Source organism: Haliotis cracherodii, unplaced genomic scaffold (genome assembly GCF_022045235.1).
Source record: "Haliotis cracherodii isolate W230 unplaced genomic scaffold, xgHalCrac1.p SCAF_4, whole genome shotgun sequence".
Lineage (NCBI taxonomy): Eukaryota > Metazoa > Mollusca > Gastropoda > Lepetellida > Haliotidae > Haliotis > Haliotis cracherodii.
The window spans coordinates 2,066,411-2,091,113 of NW_027266297.1; the positions used below are offsets into that span (position 1 = coordinate 2,066,411).

A 24,703-nucleotide genomic window follows, 5' to 3' on the forward strand; every position below is an offset into this window, starting at 1 on the left:
ACCAACAGGACAGCTGCCTGTAACAGAAGTATTATACCAGAGACAGACATTGACACTGGTAGCTTATGTACCATCAGGACAGCTGTCTGTAACAGAAGTATTATATCAGAGATAGACAGTGACACTGGTAGCTGTACATAACATCAGGGCAGCTGTCTGTGACATGATGTATTATGTCAGAGATAGACAGTGACACTGATAGTTGTATGTACATGTTCCATCAGGACAGCTGCCAGTAACAGAAGTGTTATAAGTGAGATAAACAATTTATTTGTTTGTGTATGTATTAAAATGGTAAGGGATCGTGAGAGTAACTCAAGATATCTTATCACTTTTTAACATACATGTTGATTAAACTTTTAATAACTTTGTAAATCATAACATGTCCAGGTGTGCTTTCTAGCTATATGTGATTGGATAACGTGAAGCGTCAATGTGGCCGGAACAGCTATTTATTTGTCAAACCTGTCTGTGCACCTGACTACTTAACAGTAACCACTAGATTTCAAAATCAATGCATTCAAAATCTTATCACTGGAGTTGCAGGTCCAGTGATCACTTGATTATTTGGTTTGTTCACAGGCCACCGTCGCATGGCAGAAGTACTATTATGGCACTTCCTTGTTGAAACAAACTGTGATTGGTGGGTGCTACTGGTAGGGCAGGCCATGCTTACACTCTTCGCTGTCATCACTGATTTACAGTGATCCATTCACATAATGTTCAACATTGTTTGGCTTTTTTCACGCAATGGGGTCTGTTTCGGCGGATAATCGAGACTATTTTCTGGCGATGAATGTTATATATTGTACACATCGATAGTTATTATTATATTATTATAAAATGCCTCTTTTAGGTAATATAATTCACCGCCGTCATATAGCTGGAATATTGCTCAGTGCGGCGTTAAACAACAAACAAACAAACAAACAATAATATAACCTTTTCAACTGTTTTATTATGGTAATATCAGCAATATATAATATGTAGGCAGCGTGAAATGGTATGATGTACAACCTGAACAGAATGTGAACTCATACCGGTAGTGAACATCAGACGAAAGTAGTTATTGATTATATCGAGTCACCAGAACGCGGGCTGTGGCTGAGGGTATGTCAACAAGGGAGCTCAGGTCACACATGTATTCAGCTGTAAATCACAACGTTGTGACATGCCTCTATTACGATTAAAAATATTACCTATTGTGTAGATAACGTTTCCAGCCACATACATAAACATATAACCAATATGTGTCTTTTTAGGGCACTCGATGGAGGGGGCCACATAAATAATGGAGCGGGAACTCATCAGTCTCTGGTCGACGATATTGTTGCCCAGGAGACTAGTATACACACAAAACTATCTATGCCATAAGATTAAAACATATCACTGAGACCACACAGTAATGGTGCTAATGTTTGTTTAAACCGGTAGCACCTTGGGAAGGTCCTTCACACTACTAATGCCCGAGTTTCTGTTGAACAATGTATACAACTCACCATAATGTTGTGGTGCCACTATGTTACCGACCACTACATCAAATGTGCGTATGCAACGTCACTTTATTGCAATAGCTGCATAAATAAACATTTCATAGCGAAAAGGAAGGGCATTTCTTTCTGTATGTTTATGTGAATAGCAATACAAAGCACAACAATCACGCATAGAGATACAATCACGTTCCGACGTCCAATCCTCCACAAATAACACGAGTTAATACAGTAAACTACGGTTATAACGAACTCAAGGGGACTACTAATTGTAGTTCGTTATAACCGTAATTCGTTATAATCGTATATACAGCATAACTACAGCATATAGTCGGGACTAAAGAGTTAGTTCGTTATATCCGTCAGTTCGTTATAAGCGTGTTCGTTATAACCGTAGTTTACTGTACCACAATACCAAATACCACAATATCCCAAGACACAGTCATTGTCGGGGGCAACCCCCGCCGTCCAGGATAACATAATGAACCTTCCTCCTCACTGACTGTACGAGACAGGTGCAGGGCTTGGTCTAATTCGTCAAGAAGTTGCATTTGGGGAATTCCTCTGACGCACCAAACATGCTCAATAGGATTATGATCTGGACTCCAGGGGATGATTGATATTGCCCGCTGGAGGTAGGGAAGCGACAGCAGCACGTGCATGATGTAGCCTAGCGTTCTCCTCCATGAGGAGTCGCTTTGCTGAGGAGGTCGGTGATCAAAAAGTGGTACCTTTGTCCTTTCAGATTATGTTTACCTGTGACAAGATCAAGTTTACAGTCACATGACATGCTTGCCCACACCACCAATGAGCCACATCAATACGGAACGTGCTCGACACTATTTCTTTGAACATATACTGTGATCCTGGGGTGCCAAACACGAACTTTGCCATCAGTCATAAACCAGTGGATCGTTTGCAATGACGTCAGATTCCAGTGACGTCAGGCTTGACACCATGCCAGTAGTGCATGTTCACGTGATAACAACGGACGTCTTCCAGGTAGTCTGGTTTCATGTCCGGCTGATTTGAGCCGAATCCTTAACGTTTGTCAGACAAGAGACGATGTGATAACCAATGTCGTTCAACTCGCCGCTTGATATGAACAGATGACATCTGGTTATTTTCAGAAGAGCTGCATCTTCCCTTTGAGTTTTCACACGAGATCGCCTTGAACGCTATCTGTCCTTGGCGTCTTTCGTTTAATGCTGTTGCCTGACTAATCAGCACATGGTGGATGGAGGGTAATTGACATCTCTTGTAATCACTTGGAGAGACATACTGGCATTCAGCAATGTTAATTGTTTCTACTGTCAGTTGCGGAGGCCTCATTGTGAACACTAAAATCAATTGTCTTTTCACCCTTTCGAAACAGTAATGAACTTATCTTCAAATTTGGGTGAGTAAATATGGTTTTATGGTAGACATGAAGCGGACATTTCCACATCTGTCGCACCAGTGACAAAAATAATGTCCGGTTCGTTTCCCCATTTTGACAATGTACCATATGTTTCCCTGTTATTTCAGGTGAACAATTGCCTTTGGATGCAATAATGATGGGTGCCACCGGTAAGGTAGGATAATCTCACCTTTTCGCGAACACCTGGTGTCATCATTATTTGATAGTGGTTCATAAACACACTCTCATAATAATGTCGGAATCGTACAATCAACATTTTATGGCATGAATATGAGTATGGAGAGGGTTTTTTCGCCTTATTTCCGTGATTTCAGCAATATTCCAGCAATGTCATGGCAGTTGGTCTGAGTTGGACACCAGAAAAGGGATTCACATGGGGGCAATCTATTCGTCAGTGTGACGAGCTATCCCACCACAATAAAACTTGATTTTTACCACATGTGTGGTACACCTATTGTAGGTGCTGCTGCCCTATAATCGTGGCATGTACAGGTCTGAACTTAATCAATGGTGTGCAGAAAAAGGTCTACGTTATCTTTTTAAACAGAGATTATAAATAAATCAAGATCAATATGAAATTAGGGTAAATTATTTTGGTGTTGCGATACATATTTCAATGTGTAAATTCTAGGGGGTGTACAATACACGCTTCTCAGAAAAACAACACATCTTTTCTGACAGTGTAGTGCCTTTACTCCTTTAGGTATGTGGCAACTCACTTATATAACAGTTTCTGGTTTGCTCTGAATGTTCTAGTGTATTGACATCGGTCAATAATAACGTACGTATCATGTACAACTAAACACACACACACACACACACACACACACACACACACACACACACACACACACACACACACACACACACAACCAAATGTCAACAGCTACATTCTTAAACTAATATGATAATGTTATACCACGAACATAGAACTATTTCCATTAGTAATAATAATGCGAACTCATTACAAAACACATTGTCTTCTTGTCAGAATTCGTGACTGACAGTATCCATCCTCAAACCGAAATATATATTTTTTAAATCTATATTTCTATGACCTTGCCTAAGCTCATGGAAACCCATGTATAACATGGTCATCGAATAAAATAGCAACATTACCTGCCACAATGTCCAGCATGCAGACACAGAGCAGCACCCCGAGCACGCAGACCTCCATGTTGCCGAATGAACAAACCAGGAGGTTTATGGTTGTGTCCTCATAAAGATGACAAGGACGTTATCAACTTGAGTCCTGAGTGCCCACTAACCCTTAAGACAGAGCGTTGAATAAACAGCCACCTGATTAACTTTCCTCTGAAGGAGTCATTCGCTTTTTACGGGTATAATGAACGTCTACCTATTTCCATTCTGTTACTTGCCGCTCACATGTAAGACACTATCCTATCGCTATCGACTTCTGTGTTTCTACAAAGTAAACAAGGCATCTGTTTTTCGGTGATCTATATGTGGAAGATAACACATTGTTTAACCACTTCAATCCCTACTTGTCAGCCTGCTCATAAATATAACGACGTGTACATGTTGACTTGACAGTGAGCTTGTGATAAATCTCACCCCTCAAAATCACTGTTTATCTGATCCTGAAGCCAGCCTTTGCCATCAGTCCATTCAACTGTAACTTCTCCGAAGGAGAGACAGAATATTTGTCAATAACAATTAAATATACAGGACGCAGTCGCCGATAACTTATCAACAACAGTGAGCAGCCACAATTTGGTCGAAACGCCCAAAGACAGGGACTCAAACACATCCAAGATCTTGGCAGGTCTAGTAACGTAATTTAGCCATTATTCAAAACATAGGAAAGGAATTCTTTAAGATGATTGTGTAGTATGCTTGCTCAGTTCATCTAAATCGTTGTGGTAAGCTATTTGGCTGCCAACGGGTGTATTCTGTCTTTGATGAAACCCCTCCATAGAAATAAGAAGTCAGAGTCTATTGAAGAGTCCAGATACCAACTATATCATGAGCATGTGTTTATGCAGCACTTATAAAATGGTGATAATACCAGGTAGTCGCGAAAAGATGAGCCTATCCTGCCCTATCGGTGGTACCCGTCCCAAACACATTTTTTATCTCTCTGAAGCTTTATGCATAGATTTTAATATCCAACAGATGGGGAGGTTTCCGTGGTCTCTATTTCTTCTAGTTCATGTGGAAAATAATGTGGAAGGGAATTGGCGGTGGACCAACGATATTCTATCATTCGGACAATTTCCCTTACTGTTCTTGTATGTGATCGTGTTGTCATTATGATAAGAAACATAATATCCTCATGTGAGCAAAAGCTACTTGAACTTTTCTCTGATGAAATCATGTCATTATTTATTTGCTTTGTTCAGTTAATACACAATCATGTTTTTCAAATTTTATGACACAATTTTTCCGCGGAAATTTGACAACCTGGGCCAGTCCCTACTCACCACCCTGACACAATGGCTTGTAACTATAACCACGTCTACGCCTTGACCTGGCAGATGGTTTGTATTAAGTCGCGCGCCTTTAAACTATTGCAGATCATATTTTGTCAAGTAGGTCTATTGTTATGTAATTCTTTATCTATCAATATAACTTTTATTCACTCCTATCATATTCTGACGGGTTAAATTAATAAGAGTTGTTGTTGTTTCCTTCTCTAACAATGCCCACTGCAATGATATTGCTTTCGCGAACACCTGGTGTCATCACTGATTTTCAGTGAACCATTCATATGTTGTTCACGGTTGTCTCGCCTTTAAAGGTCAATGGAACATGTTATGGCAGATAATACAGACTGGTTATTCTCTGGCTTGGACGTTTCATAGTCACATGATATTTCTGTATGTGATCTTTAAACAACAGAACATCACAAGTGAAAGTGTCTTCCTTCAAAAAGAGAAATTACTTTAAAATGTCGTGTGCGCTTTGATCATTGTATCTCTCATGGAATGAGTGCAATACAATGGAGTATTATTATTGTTGTTGTTACAGTGTAAGTATTTTTGTCTAATATGCTGGTGTTATGAAGATGTTGAATATCGGCTGATGTGAGTTTCCCACAACTCATAAACATCACTCATGCGATTTTCCTTGTAGCGGGTTATCTTCTCACGAGTGTAGTTAATACGTCTCATTGTATAAATATTTCCTTATATTTAAGGAGATCTAATTATTTATGAGATCAGATATTTGCTAATATGTTTGCTGGTGGTTGAGGTGAGGCGAACTGGGATTCAATATCATTTGCAGAACATATACACTTGTATAGCGACGTGCAGGCATGTGCGTGTGCGGCTGTTTGTACACGTCCGGACCTGGCCCAGTGTTTGAGTTCATACCCATGAATATCCGACTCAGACACATTATACTCACTCTCAGCCAAAAAGTACTAATATTCCACTATGCGTGCCAGGCATTGTAACAACAGGTACCATATTTTGACGTATACTGGCATCACACGACTCGGGGATCGAACCACTGATCTCCCAGTGTCTGGGAAGGCGCTGTATCCACTACACCGGGAGGGCAGTGCCAGGAAGGGTAACAACAAGTACCACATCTCAACTCATGTATATGAAATAGTTTATCATCGTCTTACGTTATGTGCATGTACATAGGCGTCCCAATTGTAAAAAAAGATGGGATCCGATGTAACATGTCTTGAATGCACATGTCAGACAGAGAGCCTTGTGTGTTTTATCACACTGAACGTTTAACCAGATTAGCTATCGAGCCGTGAAACAAAATAAATATTCATCAAAGTATCAATAATCAATTACTATTTCAAATAGATTCACAACATCATACGCATAACGACTTGACTTTACATCACACTTAATCGAGGTAGGCCATATGAATAAGACACTGAATGATGAGATTTTGTTAGAGGGACGATGGTAAGATACACAAAGTAATTCTTTAAGAAATGTAGTATCTCACATTGATAGAAACAGAACAGTTTATTACTGTAGTTTTATAGATATTGAGTACGTACAGCCATTTTGTAGTGTATGTACGGTACATTCACACAATCACCTAAGATACATATTCAATAAACCCATACCTTTGTCTAAATTCATCACATCAACGTCAGAAATGAATCAGTCCATATGACGTAACATTATAGATTTTTATGAAACTTAAAATAATGGATCAGGTGTTTACGAAAAGAGTATAAGTATTGCCTGCTCTACCGTACAAACGACAACTGAAATGGAATTCCCATTTGGGCTGTTTGATACTACATATAAGTGTATAGGAAATGCATTTCAGAATACTCTAGTCCTTATTCGTGTGGATAGCATTTGATTGAATACTGATACAGAATGCTTTACTGACGTAGCACACTGCTAAGCGTGTAGTATGTGATTCTTCTTGCATGAGGTATGATCATTCGACTATCCAAAACGAATGAATAACTGCAATGCATTTCTAACTCTTGTAAGTAATTGCTCGGGATAGCAGATAATGTTTGCGATAGCACAGTGAATCGCCTTTGGACTGAACTACATGTCGTCTACGCTACTGTATGAGGATTTGTACGATGCATATATCTGGCATGCTAAAACAGCATACTATACCACCAAACAAAGTTAAGAACAATCCAAATCCTTCATACTACAATGGTAAATCTGTCATGGCATGTTTAATTACCTCTAATACAACAAACGGATAATGAAGGAGAGAAAATACAAATCATGACAATCATGGCAGCTGGACTACAGAGATGTGAGAATAACAGTATTTCAATAAATATAGCGACAGAACCTTTTCCACATCCAATAGAAATCAATCCTATATCATGAACATGTGTTTATGAATCACTATCAAATAGTGATGATACCGGGTGTTCGCGAAAGGTGAGCGTATCATGCCCCACCGGTGGCACCCGTCACAAATACATGCAAAGGCAAGTCAATTGTTTACCTAAAAACACGCGAACATATGGTACAGGTCAAAATAGGGAATTGCATCGGACCTCATTTTTGTGAAGGGTCTCCACATGTCTACCAGCCACCAGCAAAAGCCACCAGTTCACCGCAACACTGACGTGAACGCAAGGTTTCACGAATATATATTGAACAGTTTATGAATGGACCGCAAACGAATCCTATCCATATTTGCTGACTTGACATCACTCAAACTGAAACAATACAAAATTCCTGAGCTACAAAAGGCATCAGTTCAGCACATGCCTGAACTGTATACATTATTTCATGAAACTCTTTGTTCCATAGCGAACTGGACAAACAGAAGGACAAAGCCTGTCTCCCATCACGTTCAATCCTCGTTTGGATTGGGAATAATTATGTTCCTATGATTTAAAAATGTATATATATAATTTTTGGAATATGAACATTAAAATGGTAACAATTTGGCAGTTTACTGTTTAAATAATGTCTGCTACATTTCTGCTTCCATGCTTTGTGTCTGGTCGCTTCCAGCAAGTTCCAACTGTTCTTCCTTTTGGTCCGGTGACGCGCCACCAACTCTAGCGTGCAAACAGTATGATATTGTGACGCCAATTACCTGAAGAATAAGAAAACAATATCAATCAAAACAATATCATTTGGTTACATTCAAAGGTTTCAGGTCGCTTTTGGACATACAGATATTAACCGATTGTATATTGGTCAGTCGCTGAAAGATTATAATTATTCGGAAGAAGACTTTATGGAAGACTAACTACATGGTCCGCTTGCACAAAACGATCTTAGCTCCATGGCCAAAACAACTTCAATAGTTTAACAGAATTACAAACTTCGTATTGCTACAACTGCTTAGTTTAAGTAGGGCATGAACAAAATGAGTAATTTCCAAAGGCGTCTCAGAAGTTTGCATGCAATAATGTTAAAAAAAGCCTTGGAAAACAAATAGCGTAAGTTCACTCACCAAAATGAGCAGAACGATTGCAGACCCAGCGCCATGTACGATGTAAAACGACTTGAACAACAACGTCATCAACAGTTCATAACAATCTAAAAATACATAGAAAGAATTTCAAGTGGGTTTTTTTCTGTATAACTATTGGGGACAAAAGTGTCAACAAATATAAAACAAGTAACCAATTATCCACATATCTAAGTCGGCAACAATGCACGTACTATTGCATAACAGTGTTACAGTACACTACAGCTACATTTACTTCACACAACTCTGAGCGTCTTACAATTCCAGGAATTGTTTTTCGAATTATATCAAAGAAGTTAACACAACCAAGTATGCCTTTTGAATATAAGAGCATTGTCCAAAAAGCATGGATCAAATATAGGCAAAAGTTTAATGTTATATCAACCGGTACTCACATTGGTGTATAAGTGAGGGTTTGTCATATTCCTATACCGTTGATTGCGATAGTTGGGGGATCCTGCGAAGTAGGTTTGTCCGGTACAGATGGCAATGTCTCCCTCAGGGATGCAACAGCTGTCAGGGACCCTCTTACTTCCTGGTGAAAAGAGTATCTTGTTTGATGACTATGCATTAGGGAACGCAAGGCCATTGTGCTTGAGGGAGGTAACCGTAAAGATCACAACAGTTGAACCAAAGAAAAGGAATGGCAATCACACATAGAACTAGCATTACTACCATGTGTTTAACACGTCTTTGCACAGAGACGATGGACTGGAGCTGAGCCCCGGTACAGCATATTCTTTTCAAAATCTCGAATATAGACAGTCAGTCGTGGTATAGCGGGAATATTAATGCCGAAGCTAAACAACATTCACTCACTCCATCATGATGTTGCCGGCGTCTCTCTCTCTCTCTCTCTCTCTCTCTCTCTCTCTCTCTCTCTCTCTCTCTCTCTCTCTCTCTCTCTCTCTGAAGCTGATTTATTGTGTTTGAGAATGATCCTACTGAAATGAAAACAATCGTCAGCATAACTCATAACTCATGTCTACATAAAAATCAAACAGTTCGAGAGAAAAAAGTTGAAAGGATAAAGCATACAGAAGTTGCAGTTGACCCACTGCACATGCATGTATACTCACTAATACACTCTACCATTCATGTCCTGCAGAGTTTGAATGATGACAGTGCTGTAAAGCAAATATAGCATAAACGGAGGCACACCAAGCCATGCTTATCCATTGTAAAAGTTTCACAACGTTATCTGTTCTCGTAGCACATTTGTGCAGTAAGGGTTAAATACAAGTAACTATGACTGGTATACAGTTGCATAGATATGCACATGTGTATCTTGATGACATTGTAAATATCCATGCCTACATCATCGGCTGTACTACATGTAGGATACACATCTGTAGGACAACTGCCATATTATCACACATGTGACACGCCTTTTAAATCCTGGCAGGCCTTTGGTCAGGAACACATTTGACAGAATGCAGGAATGGATCTGTTTGTGATTTGGATATATCTACCAACAATGATCGTGTACTCTGAAGACACAGTTGAAAGAATATTTTATACGTTTATCGTACAGTTATTGATAGCTTGTGTAATTATATATTACCACACTCGGAATACAATAAAAACTATACACATTGCACCAGACTTTAGGATTGATCATGAACAATAATTAACCCTCTTTCCATCTTTAATATATTTTCAATTGCACATCTCTCTGACTTTATAAGACTGATTTCTGTGAGTAATCTCTCTGATACGTGTATAAGATGCGTTTTAAAACTATAGTTACTTCCTGTTAGAAATCAATCACATGCCTCATGCAAACAGCCAAAATCACCCCGTTATTTACATCAACATAACCTATTACTGTATTACCATAGTAAATTATCATTTGTCTGATTATATAGGTAGGTATCCTGATGTAATTCTTCGCATCATTTACACAGCAGCAATAAATCACAAGAGCAGAACCAGCCTAGATGTCCTGCTTCAACAGAGTCCAGAACAAAATGTGTACTAGTATACGGATGTTTAATATCAATGTCAATAATAAACGCTTTTGTGTTGGCTCTAACGACAAAGAACAGTGACATATAGAGTATATCCTCCCATGTGCCCCAATCGTGATGATATATGTATGTATATGTATATGGGTTGGAGGGCCGTTTGTATAATAATCTTCTATTGACTTGAATTCATGCCACAAACGTTTTCCTCAATATGATATCCCAACATAACACTTACTGTCCTTCCTATGCAGACACAGATAACATTGTTGTGTTCGATGCAGACCTCGTGCTTGATACACATGAAGCGTGAGAGTATATAGCGAGTGGATGCACAGAGAGGGAAAGCGAAATAAATAGTTCGGGAACGCGACTATAATTCTAGGGAATGTAATGATAGTGTGAGGGAATGATAATCTGGTGAGGGAAAACCATGGTATACAGAAGGAACGCTAAACATACAGTGACTGATAGTTACTGAGTGATATCCGTCACGGTACAACTATGGAATAATACAATTTAAAACTTCTAGCCCAGGTGTCACAGTCAGAAGAGTTTAGCCGCCCATACCACACATTAATGATGTCATGATCAAGAGTTTGTTTCTTTGTGATTTCAATGTGAAAATGATCTTTCTTCAATCGCTATATGTTTAGCCAATGGATGTTTAGCAACAATGTTAAACCTGAAGGTCATCTGACAGAGAGTTTCTGTATGCTTTGTCCCTTTTATGTAAAGCAGAGGATCCTTGGCGCAAAGGAAAAGGCTTGACAAATGTAGGAAACATCACATTTATTGTGCAGTAAGAGAAATGAAATAAAACCTGATTTCTTTACATCGGACTATAAAAAGAACATATATTCACAATTTGTTGATTACATGGGTCTTTTAATCTGTTTGAATTCATCGTAACTATCTCCTTTGACAGATAAAGATAATTACAAACATTCCAACGGGATCGAGTGGTCTGGTTCACTGACTTGGCATCGTATCCCAGTTTTGTAGATCGATGCTCGTGAGCCAACCCTGGATTGTCAGGTTCAGATTCTATTATTTACAGACCTCCATAACAACAAACAAACAAACAAACAAAACAGTGCTCCGTATGTAAAGCATTAAGTGTTACATGTTAACATGTAAAATTATATATTACCTAAAATAACCAACGCTGAGAGGTTGAACTTGGCAATACTATTGTTTTCGGAAACCTGCGTTATATGAACAGTGCACCATAAGTCCATGCATCTCACGTGTACAATATGTGTTTCCAGAGATTATTTTCAATCCCAGTGTCGGAACGCCTTCCGCCTAAAAAACATAACCCGGCTCAAAAGTAATTGGAGATATAGTATTAGTGCTCTTATGTTAGTATTCTAATTACTCCTGTATTCTCTCTTTCACATGAGGTTGAGTCCATGATTGTCTTTCGTGACTACATGTAAGCGGCTGAACTATTTAATTATGTTTCTGTCTAGATGTTTCTGGAGAGCATAGTAGGTGAATACATATATCTTCGCATCACTATTATACTTATTCGAATAAATAAATTCTAAATGGGCATGTATGTTTCTGTAGTACTGAGCAGCTTTAGTTCAAACCTTTGCATGTATAACAATGCCCGTTTCTGATTTCTGACTAAGTTGTATGTTAAGATCCCTGGTTGAATGCATATTGCCAATCACTTAGTGATTTATGCATTACTTGGTGTCATCACTGATTTTCAGTAATTCTTTCATATATAAGTTTTGCCGCTTGTTCTTCCTTTTGCACCCAATCGAAGCTCTTTCGGCGGATAATCACCATTCCCTGGAGTTGACGTTTTATATTTATGCAACTGTACTCAATATGTTTTGAGGCTGCTTGGTATATGTGTTTACATATACTTTATTCTGGATGACGTCATAGTGTTTGTTGTCAGTTCTTGTGTCTGTGTCCAGTCCAGCATAGTCACTGTCTTGAGTGTTGCGTCCATCAAAGCGTGGCAGTTCCGATATTGATGTGTAATTGTCTGCCAGTGTCATGTTGGGGTCAACTGTATCCTTTCTGTCGCAATCATTCACATTGCCATGCCTCCATGCCAAGCTGCAACAACATATCAGGCTGTAGTCTGCTATGATATGTTGTAAGTCAAGAGTTATTTAAGAACTGACTTCAATATTTGTCAGACGGGAATATTAGTAAAATACGCCCGGCGAATGTATAGAATGTGTGCACACAGTTTAAAGCAACACAAGTTACAATAAAGGTACTTAGTCACTTGCTGTTTATTTATTTCACACTTACGTTCCTCTCCTGAGCAGGTATAGAAGTACAGCACCTCCCAGGAACAGTGTCATGACGACACCCACAACCAAGCCAATGACAAGGCTAATGCTGTGTATGAGAGGTGGATTATTGCTCTTTGTTTCTGTAAGTAAAACGTACAGGCTATTGCAAATATTCCATAATGGCATATATAAGAATTTATTACCACACCAGCTTTTTATTGATTCCCTCTTTTTATGCCTTGATCAAGAACACAAGTACCATTCGCCAGAGAATAACCAGTCTCCATTATAACACACGATGTAGTGTTACGACCGATTCTTGTTAAATCAGGTTAAATGAAGGCTGCACAAAATCCATCACGATACAGGTCAACGGAAATATTTTTGAAGACAATACACTCTTCACAAAGGTTAAATGTTTACAGATGACCTTGTCCTGAGTCATATGTCCCAAGTTCTTTTCAAGTCGATTCGAATATTGTCAAAACTGTATTCTATACACGTATTATAAGATTATTATTAGAATTATTGTAGTTAATCATTGGTGTCCTTGAAAACCGAAGATGACTTCGAAACATTATTTGAATCGAAGATTTATATGTGTATTTTTGACAACATAATATGTGTGTTGTTCATCTTCGTGTCCCAAATCGTCATTGCTCAAAACCAATTATGTATACTAAATTCGCTTCCTTTTCCGCCTGTGTAGTGTCATTCTAAATCCCGAAGTTAAAAATGCCGACATGTTTTCATGAGTGAAAAACCGACAAAGTATCATCCTGGCTATACCATGAGAATGCGTTCATGAATTACTGTCAGATGGTGTGATACCAGGATTTCGTGAAGATTTTAGCCTATCCTGCCCCACCGGTTGCACTCCTCGCAAATAAATGGAGGGGCAATCATACACCTTGACAAAACGGGCACATATGGTACAAGTCAAAATAGCGAATTGCATCGGACATCATTTGGACATTGATACATTCAGTTTGGAATGTCCTCAACATGACTACCTTTAAACGTTTGAACGCTCTACAGAAGCCTTGGCTGTTTTAACCTTGATTGTTTTAACCAGAGATTCTTGTGTGATAGATGAAGCCAGAATTTATCAAAGAAATTATCTGCTTGTAAAACATATTTGCTACTACATGTTATACACCATTTGAAAGAACTAATCCCATTGTTTATAAATATGATAGTTATGTTTATCACATTATTTCAATAATGCATTTACACCTTAATTAAGTTTGTTGTAAATAAAAATAATGTAAGCTAACACATTCATAATTTCCAGATTAAAGGAACAAGGAAGCGAAGTTTTACGATTTTCGGCAAATATAAAATTTCATAAAATCCATTCTATTTCTTCTATATTTTCATTGTTTACGTAATTGGAAAATTTGTTTAAAAAGTATTACAAACATTATCTATTTTCACACATTTCCCAATAACAGTGGCTGTCCGCTCAGTGACCTGTAGAAATACCCACGTTTTCGAAGCTTCGTATGTATAACACGTTCGTTGAAGACTGACATGTGAGACATAGATGGGCAGCTCGTAACATCACCTGGGATAGTTTCATAGCTATAACATACGATTTCATTGGATAAAATAATGTTTCCTAATGACGCTTTCTTGCTGAAATCTGCTACAAGGTTTGTGGTTGGGCAAACGTGAGCAACCTGTGTACATGTTTTCTCTTACCATGAGTACAGTCTGTTCCGTCCCATCCAGCCGTACAGCCCTCAACACACTTCCCTGTAACGTGGTCACAGCTGGAGTTGTCGCCCTTGCAGTTTCTATTTTGGCATATTTGACTACAGTTTGCTCCATAGCGGTCAAATTCACATACTGAAAGATAAAACAATGAAATGTAATACTGTAGTAAGTCGTATAGCGGCTGACTTATGAAAGTTATAACGTAGAATGGGCTGAGAGATCATACTTTATTTTGAAACAGTCAGCCAGCATGTACGTTTGTGTCTGACCTGTATCACATGTTTCTGTTGCCCGCATTTGCAAATACATGTATGTGTGATGGGTGAGCTCACCCTTTCGCACACATCTTGTATCATCACTACTTGGTACATGTTTAGAATTACAATATCGACAGAATTGAAGGATAGACTAACCGTTCAGCAGACATCTCGTATTTTTAAGGAAATATTTATATTGAGAGAAAACTATACGAGCATGTATTTTCCGTTGGTTGTGACTACAAATGGAGTGAACAAAATATACGATGTCAATCCTAATTCATGAGACCAATGCCACAAAGTCTAACATATATATATACAATATTGGTCTCTGAATCTGTATTGGAATCAAACAAATGAATTTATTACGAAATGGAAAAAAAACTATATCCAGAACAGTATTTATCTTGTTTTCATGTTAAACTATTCCGGATTTTCTCGACAAGATTTCGATGTTGTTCGCATGACCTACCCGCTACATCGGTATTGAAAGAGAAAAACGCATTTGTCAAGTATGCACCCTCAACGACAATGAGATGAATATTACTTTTATATGTCCATTTTATTTAATATTAAGGACTAAGTAATATATATTTGAATATTACTCTGTCAATCCCAATTTCTTTAAATTCACATCTCTGCTAAACAGCTCGAATTGCTTACTTTGCTTACTATAATAAAAAAAATATCGACGTATTTCAATGCAATGAGACACTGGACACGTATTATGTCATTGACTCTTCTCCTCTGAATGTACACTTTATAAATGTGCTTATAGGCCTCTGGCCTCCTCAGTACAGAAATAAAGAAATGTGTTTTACGAAACGTGTGACAATATACTTGTATTTTCCTGAGGGGGAGCTAAAAGGTACACATGCGAGTGTAATACTTTCTGTATTACCAATTGTTTCTCAGTCCCATTTTAGCTCCTGTTAAGAAAAAATGTACTGATCACGAGGACTGTATTAGAAAATCACAATTGTCTTAAACTATGACGTCGTTTCTAGTGTGATGTCATTCCGACTTTACGTCACAATAACATTGGAATGACGTAAACAATGTCTGCACTGTACGGATTTGCTCCCTTCACGCGCTCAAATACATTGTGTACGTCATGTTGACGCATGACGTACACCATGTATTTGAACGCGTGAAGGCAGCAAATCCGTTTTTTAATTAACACTGTTATAACTAACCCTATGGGTAATAAACATGTTTGTTATGCCTCAAAGTGAGATAATTATAATTTTATCCGAGCCTAACATGACACCGTATACGGCAACTAAAGACACCAAAACTAATAGTATTGCACCATTGTTTAGACTGAATATCAAACAGCAACACATATTGGTGCATGTATTTGTGTTATAGATGCGTACACTTCTATTAAAATGTAAGTCCACATGAAAAAGAAACGCATTTAAATTGTTACAATTTCGAAACTATATTTCAGTATATATGGATACATATATGCTTATATTTGGCATGCCATTTGAAATGTCTTATGCTTCCAACAACATATGTCTCTTCGTCTGACATCAGGTAATCAGTACAGACATTGAAACCACATCAAGTGATATTATAAACGTGTAATGATATGAATGGAAACCTGATCCATCTCTTACTCTCTGTACAGGCGTGGTAAGTCCATCCGTCACTGCATCCAGTCAGACAGGTACCGTTGGCATGGAGACAGGCGCTGAGGTCACGACACTGACCACAAACTCCAGTACAGTTGACACCAAATGTACCAAGACTGCACACTGAAACATACCCACTGACCAATCTCAAACACTTCTCGTGCACATAATTACTCCCTTAAGCATGTCTTAAGTTTCCTTTTAATATTGTATTAAGTGAGTGAGTGAATGAGTGAGTTTGGTTTGACGCCGCTTTTAGCAATATTCCAGCAATATCACGGCGGGGACACCAGAAATGAGCTTCACACATTGCACCCATGTCTGGAATCGAACCCGGGTCTTCGGCGTGACTAGTGAACGCTTTAACCATTAGGCTACCCGACAGCCCTTATATTGTATTCAACAATGCATAAATAAATATGTTTGTGCAGTTAATAGGTATATAGTGAATACTACACTTATTCTCATTACACTCAGTTTCGTAAAAAATGGTATCTAACGAGAATGAGTCTGGTATTTTATTTATTACCCTCGTTAAGGCGCAAATACAAAACAACTTTCGTTCGTTGACAGACCAAACTGAAACCGGTTGCAAAATCTGGTTGTGCATGACTATTGATATATGCCCAAATATGGGCATTGTTGACATTTCTATGCATACGCATTAACAACATGCGCCTGCAGTTGTGTTTGCAAACAACACAGCACCGACGCCCAAGATCCTTTTGAAAGAATTTCTTCAACTTATGGTAATTCAAGCGCCATGTTGTTAGTACGCAGGACACCTATAAGAAAATTTAAGTCGCATTAGGCCCGCGCACTGTCGGGGTCCCGTCTGTGCAATCATAATGGTTCGGTTTCCTTGATCTCTCAGCTGAATTTATATCACGTACGTACCATTTTGGAAGAGGGAAATCAGAGTGTTTCTGTACCACTCTACACTGAAGACGTGAAAATCAACAAAGTCAAGTCGGCATGCATGTAGGTGACAGCTTAGAACGATCGAAGGGCAAGGTCACCACCGGAATGGGTTTTACGCTAGAGATAGGGAATGTTCACATTTGACATACCAATGGCCACTTAAGCAGAAGCGAAGCATACTTCTAAGGAGTCTTCGAATCGGAAATGTTCACTTTGAGTGATCTGGTCTTGCAGTCGTAAACAAACAACTCCCGAAACAGTGCCATAAAATATGCTTCTAAGGGGACACTGATGGCACAACCGTATCATCCCAAGTAAGTCTAGATATCTGTCCAGATAGTATAAAACGACTTCATTTCATCACGCTAATCCTTTTACGTTAATTCAGATTGAAAGTTGCTAAAATGGTCGGGTGCGTCACGCTCATGGGGACCCTCTATCTATTGATCGGTACTCGTACATTGTAAACGGATATAGCTCGATTAAATAATGTTTGTAGAAGCTCTATGCATAACATAATCGGAATGCAAACCGAATATGACGCGTGTGACTACCTTCTTTTGTTTAATAAGGTGTTTGTAAATATCTCTCGCTCTCATGAGATTCCTTCAGTGTTGCTTTCTAGTTAAAAAAATGAATGACGTCTCTTTGTGACAGAGGTCACGGTTATCCAATCAAAAAGAAACAAAACGAGGTCAACCTAGTTTTACGACACACGTGTGACGTACGGATTCAGAATCATACCACTTATATCTTCACGACGTGGGTAATAAATATGTATCTTACTCTCGGTACAATCTGTTCCAATCCATCCGGCCTTACAGCCGCCAACACACTCCCCTGTCACGTGGTCACAGCTAGAGTTGTCTTCCTTGCAGTTTCTATTTGGACAAATGTTTCTACAGTTTGCTCCATAGCGGCCAAATTCACATTCTGAAAGATAAAACAATGAAATGTAATATTGTAGTGAGTCATATAACGGCTGACTCGATCCCAGCTTGAATGAAAAAGCCATTATGGAACTTGAATGGACTGAGGGATCATACTTTATTTTGAAACAGCCAACCGGCACGGACCTGTATCACACGTTTCTGTTGCCCAACCAGGTAGACAGACTCCACCAGGACAGACACCGCTCACGTAGTCGCACACCTCGCTGTCACAGTGGCAGTAGTTGTCACAGTCATCGCCGAAAGTACCATTGCTACACACTGTTAATAAATGAAGTTATTTCAAGTACAAAACAGACGAACAAAGTAATATGCTCAACACACTTTAATGTCTCGTTAATACGAATATGCTATTTCGAATCAATATCGGACATATTGAAATGTTATAGCCATGACTGACGGAAAACGAATATAACATTCTAGATTGTACGCTTAAGGGTATGTGATTTTGTTTGGACACTGGATATATCATCGTCTACTTCGGCAAAACGTTTATAATTTAACTGAGATCATCCTGCAAAAATGTCATGTTTTTGGCGGACAATTGCTTTATTTCATCATTCTGTAACATACTTTTTTTTTCTGGAAACTCAGCTTGTTGTTTATTCCATTATTATATGATGGCGGTCTGTAAATAATCCAGTCAGGACAAGGCAATCCTGTACATATCTGTAGATCTTGTAACCTTAATATCTTCAGTAAGGAAACACGTATATTTCAAAGAAGTTTAAATCTTATCCAAATATCAATATTTTGTCCATACTCATGTCAACCTCAAGTATTACTTTATTACATTGTACATACACCATGCATTGTTAGTTAGAGGAAACACGCATACCTAGTAAATACGTTGAACTATGGGCCTATGACCTTTCAGTTTGCTATGAATTAACAATCCAGTGATTGGTAGAATGGTCATTCGCACAATTTGGATACGATGATCAACCAAGTTAGCGAGGCTGTCCGATCCCGTTATCGCCTCTTACCACAAGCACAGTCGCCTCTTATGACAAGCATGGGTTGCTGAAGACCTATTCTAACCTTGATCTTCACGGGTGCAATCTCGTAGTAAGTCTATACAGCATTGGACATCACTTTTTGTTGTTTTTTGTTGGTGAGTACAAGGGGAAACTAAGAACACCATGCCATTGTATTGCGAAAACGTCTACAAAGTTGGCAATTTGAATCTTTGATAGTGATAATATGCGTGGACTTCTATTGCTTTAGCTTACATACACTTAGTGCTCGCTCAACGCACCAACATAACTATCCCGGTCAATAGATCATTCTCAGCTCCCTGGGAACCTAAGCTTCCTTTACAGGTATTAGAAGTTAACAGCCACAATACCACCTCATCTTACCGGGTACCCAATTTACTGCTGAGTGAACAGAGGCATATTTTGAACGAATTCAATTGCCTAAGGAGAAACCACGTGTACTGTATGTGCGGCGGTGTGGGGCGGGACCAAAGCTCATGAGACGCTCAGGAATCTAGCTGCCGAACGCGGTAACCGGTCAAAATAGACTGCGACCGACGATGCTAAAGTGTACCTGATTTGTGACCTGTCCACAGGACCACGTGCCGTCACGTGTACGCCGTCATGCAGTCAGGAGTTGGAATAAACATACTCACCTTGTCTATCTTTATACACTTAATACATCATTTAACAATTTCGGTTCTTGTGTTTGACATATTGTATATTCACGCTTCCCAACCAATTCAATAAACTGTTTGTTAATATTTTCTTCAAATTATTTTTACTTAACAACGACACATATAGCAGCACAGTTTCCCTTTCATTCATATGTGAGATCCAACCATGCTTTAATATCGACAATTTAACTACAAATATTATGCAGGAAGAATATAAATTCGTTGGTAGTTATACAGATGTTAGCGTGGAAATAATTCATCACCATACAGTCACAGTCATGCAGAGTTTATTTATAATAGAAGTTGACAAAAGACATATTGCTCTTACCGTCAACCTCCACTTCACAGAAATCCATTATAGGCACATCTATGAATGCTGGATCGTTGTTGACAGTGGTGGTGTACAGGACCAAGTATCGCCCTTCACCAGAACATGTGACCGTCAAAACATCAGGTATGTCTGTCCCGTCTCTGTTCCCTGTGACGTTGTAGCAGTTGACTCCATCAGTTGGGGAGGCGTCAGTATCAGCGATGTAGATCTGGATACCGTTCCGATGAACTGTATCTAATTAACGTTAGTAGTTCAACATTATCAAAGAAGATCATTGAAGTGTCAGAATGCTCAGCCTGTTGAGATAAACTGTGAAAGAACATAACGTTTTGTTATAATATTTCTTGCACATGGCCGATTTGGTAGATATTTGTTAATTGGAAAGTTCATCCTGAATTAATAAATCTTCATAAGTGTCTGACAAATATAAACATGTTATTTTTACAAAAAAAGCTGAATCATAAACAAACTTAGTTCTATATAACTATACCCCGAAAGTGGTTTGAAGGTACAAAATAGTTAATAGTTGGTCAGAATACTAGTATGTACGGCCATGTGCCACATAGACCACGACACTATTGAAAGTGATGTATCAACGTAAAATGGACATTGATAAAATTAGGCCACATATTTTTCTTTGGACTCACAATCTCTTCTGAAGTATATTGTGACGTGATGTATTCTGATTTCCTCCCAAAGATCCACTCTCCACCATGCAACTGTCATAGAGTTGCCCCAGTCTGAATGAAAGCACTTGCTATTGTCCTCTGCACTGTTGTCTCCATTTACAGCATTGCCTGCCCCCCTATAGACTGAGCTGGCTGATGCGTGTTTGTGGAGTGCTATATTGCCTATATAAAATACCTGGGGTAAAGCATGATTTTTTTTATCCGAATCGTCTGATGGCAAGTAATTGCAACAGTATACCAACAAATACCAATTTAAATCTGCCTTTTTGATACATATACCTGCTGTGTTCGGTGTACAAAAATGAAATCATAGAGCATTGAACCTAAGTCGATCTTATTTTGTCAACAATCTCTATATGATACTTTTTCCAAGTGTCGATTCAACACAATATGAGGCATGGTAATACAAATAAGGAGGTATTCTGAAGAAATATATTAAATGTTGCAATAAGTACATACAATATAGGTTTTTGCTGTCACAATGTCGGAAAATTGACCGGACTTGACCCGAAACAGCCGAAACCAGGGATGACAAGCGAAACAGTTTATTCCGGCCAAGTTTTATAGGCCACCAAGGTTAAGAATAAATGAGAGTTCGACCCTTTTGGACCGGTATATAACTGTCGACAGTGGACGACTGACGGGAGTCGTTAGAAGAGATGGTGGAATGAAAACACCTCTACATTTGGTCCAAGGGTTAGCACTGAGTCCAGGGAATGGGCATCATGTGTGATTAGTGACAAGTGTAATTGATAGGAAACATGACACCATGCAGAATGATTGGGAACATGTGCATACGGGATTTTCTTGAGGACTTGTCAGGCACGCCCGTGGACTGGACATAGTAGATGACAGGATTTTGCTGTTGGAATTCCCTCGTCGTCAGGGGTGGCCGGGTAGCCTGGTGGTTTAAGCATTTCGCTCGTCACGCCGAAGACCCAGGTTCGATTCCCGATATAGGTACAATGTGTGAAGCCCATTTCTGGTGTCCTCCGTCGTGATATTGTTGGATTATGCTAAAAGCGGCGTAAAACCATACTCATTCACACCTTCCTGGTCGAAAAGCTGTTTATAGACAGGACGTTCTTGTGACAAGAAACTTGCATTATCTGATGCGCTGGGACACCATTGTCTGATACAGTTTTGATCATTCCGTTTCGAGCGCAATTGTTTGCCAACCGTTTTATCTGTAGATAGTCCAGCCATGGTCTTCATTTTTGCCGTTGATACAGAGTGTTTCCACATTTTACACCAAACTGTGTGTACCAGACAAATTGCGAATGAACATCCCGATACAACTTATTAACGGCCACCGTACAACTGGATTGATCACCCTGCCTTGTTTCTGACTGACGTTCCAAATTATGTAAATACTTCGTTATTATGCGTCTCAGTCCAAAGTAGAATGTATTGTTCTACTGCAATGTGTTTACCACTGCATCTGGGGACGATATCTGCTCGCTGGAGTAAGTTTCCTTTCCTTTGTTTTTTTAATGATTTTTGTTTTGATTCCATCACCTTCCTGAGTTCAGGATCTATTTCTCGAGCAGATGTTGGAAATAATGTTGCTTAAGGTAACGCTCCATGTAACCCTTGATCATGATCCCCTTCAACGTTGACGGTGCGTATTCAACTGTCTGAATTCCGTGCCAACATGAACAATTTTCAAAGAATAATGTTTTGTTTCACTGGGACCAATTTCTTTTGCTTTGGTTTTTGTGTATAAACTTGTGGACTAATTTCGTTTCAAGTTTAGTCGTTGTCATTGAGTTTTCGTTTTCATTGGCAGTCGAGAACATATCGATATCATCACGAAGGCAAACCTGTCTGTACTGTCCATTGTTTGGATTCGGGGATATAAAAAAGTCAAGAAACAGCATTTCCTCTAGCTAATACTATGACTGTGTTGATCTTGGCATACAAGCAACATTCGCAACCTTATTGTGGAACGTCAATCTGGCCATATGCAGTTTCAACAACAAAGACATTAAAAGTGTTCAGAGGTACAATTATACGAAAACCTCTTCCTGTCAGATCTTCGTCCACTTTAACAATGTAATTTACTTTGACGGGTGTCAAAAGGTTAGCCTTGTTTGTTTGCAAACAACGCAGACGTAGTTTTGATTTTGGTAATTATGTTTATTGTAAACTAAAATCATGTGAATGTTTTGTTGATTATAATGTGAAATCAAGTGGTTGACATGAAACTATGTTTCTTTCTTGTCTTCAAAATATCGATACGTAAAACATGTGAATTTGTGAATGTGAATGTTGTGAATGAACATGTGTCGTCCAGTGACAATGCAACTTTGAGAATCACTAATTGCACACTATGTAAATATCAAAATGATATTTCCCTGCATATTTTAACCCGTATTGGTAATAAATCTAGTTATTAATCAATGCCTGCAAGTTTTGTATTATGGAAATTATTGAAAAGTGACATAATTTATTTAATTTGTCGTGCACAAAACAAAGGAACTAAAGGGTGTTTATAAAGTGTTCTTGAAGTTTAAATGGTATAGATGTAAGAAATGGCATACCTGTTCGTTTCTGCATAATATAATTGTCAAGAATAAAATACGTGAAATACCTTTTTGACACGTCAGTCCTGACCAACCTGGGTCACAATCTTCAGGCCTACAGCCAATTGCAGCATCACATTTGTCCAAAGGACAGTGACACTGGCAACAACAGTCGTAGCCATATGTGCCATCAGGGCAGACACCTGCAACATAATATAAGTGTAAGATATATCCAACAATGCTGGTTGGTGTGTGTACAGTGAGGACAACTGATCAACACTGAACACGTATATACCAACAGGACATCTGCCTGTAACATAAGTATTATACCAGAGATAGACAGTGACACTGGTAGCTTCATGTACCATCAAGACAGCTGCCTGTAACAGACGTTTAATATCAGAGATAGACAGCGACACTGGTAATCTTATGTACCATCAGGACAGCTGCCTGTAACAGAAGTATTATAACAACATAATATACACAACAACAAAAATTCCTTTGACACCAATATATTATATCATGCAAAAGTTATTTTTAGACTTTTATGCAAGCTCCATCCATTTCACTTCCCAAGAATGTGTAAGAAGACATGTGCGTTAACGGAATTCCATATGCATTGTTTAGCATCGTGTGGACAACAACCACTCAGAAAACAACATAATTGCGCAATTTTTCGACATGCCACGCCTGTCCGAAAATGAGCGTCTGCGAGCTATTGGTATGCTTGAAGCAGGATCGGTTCAACATAATGTTGCAAGACAATTTAACGTCCATAAAAACACCATTTGGTGTTTATGGCAACGTTGGAAACAGACGAATGCTGTCACAGACCATCCTATGAGTCGCAGGCAACGCATAACCAATAATCAACAAGACAATTGGATTCGAACAACACAACAACGAAATTGATTCAAGCCAGCAACAGTGACTGCAAGGAGCATCACTGGCCTTCTACGAATA

At 38.8% G+C, this 24,703-nt stretch overlaps 1 protein-coding gene across 1 annotated transcript in view; it reads right to left on the minus strand.

Annotated features, from left to right (window-relative positions):
- LOC139478830 (receptor-type tyrosine-protein phosphatase kappa-like) overlaps positions 1-24,703 on the minus strand; it is a 201,296-nt gene that overhangs the window by 21,881 nt on the left and 154,712 nt on the right. The window contains exons 4-5 of the mRNA XM_071261492.1: positions 20,524-20,760; positions 18,668-18,802 (exon numbers count right to left, since the gene is read on the minus strand). Of these exons, the coding sequence (XP_071117593.1) occupies positions 18,668-18,802; positions 20,524-20,760 (372 nt within the window). The remainder of the gene's footprint in view (positions 1-18,667; positions 18,803-20,523; positions 20,761-24,703) is intronic.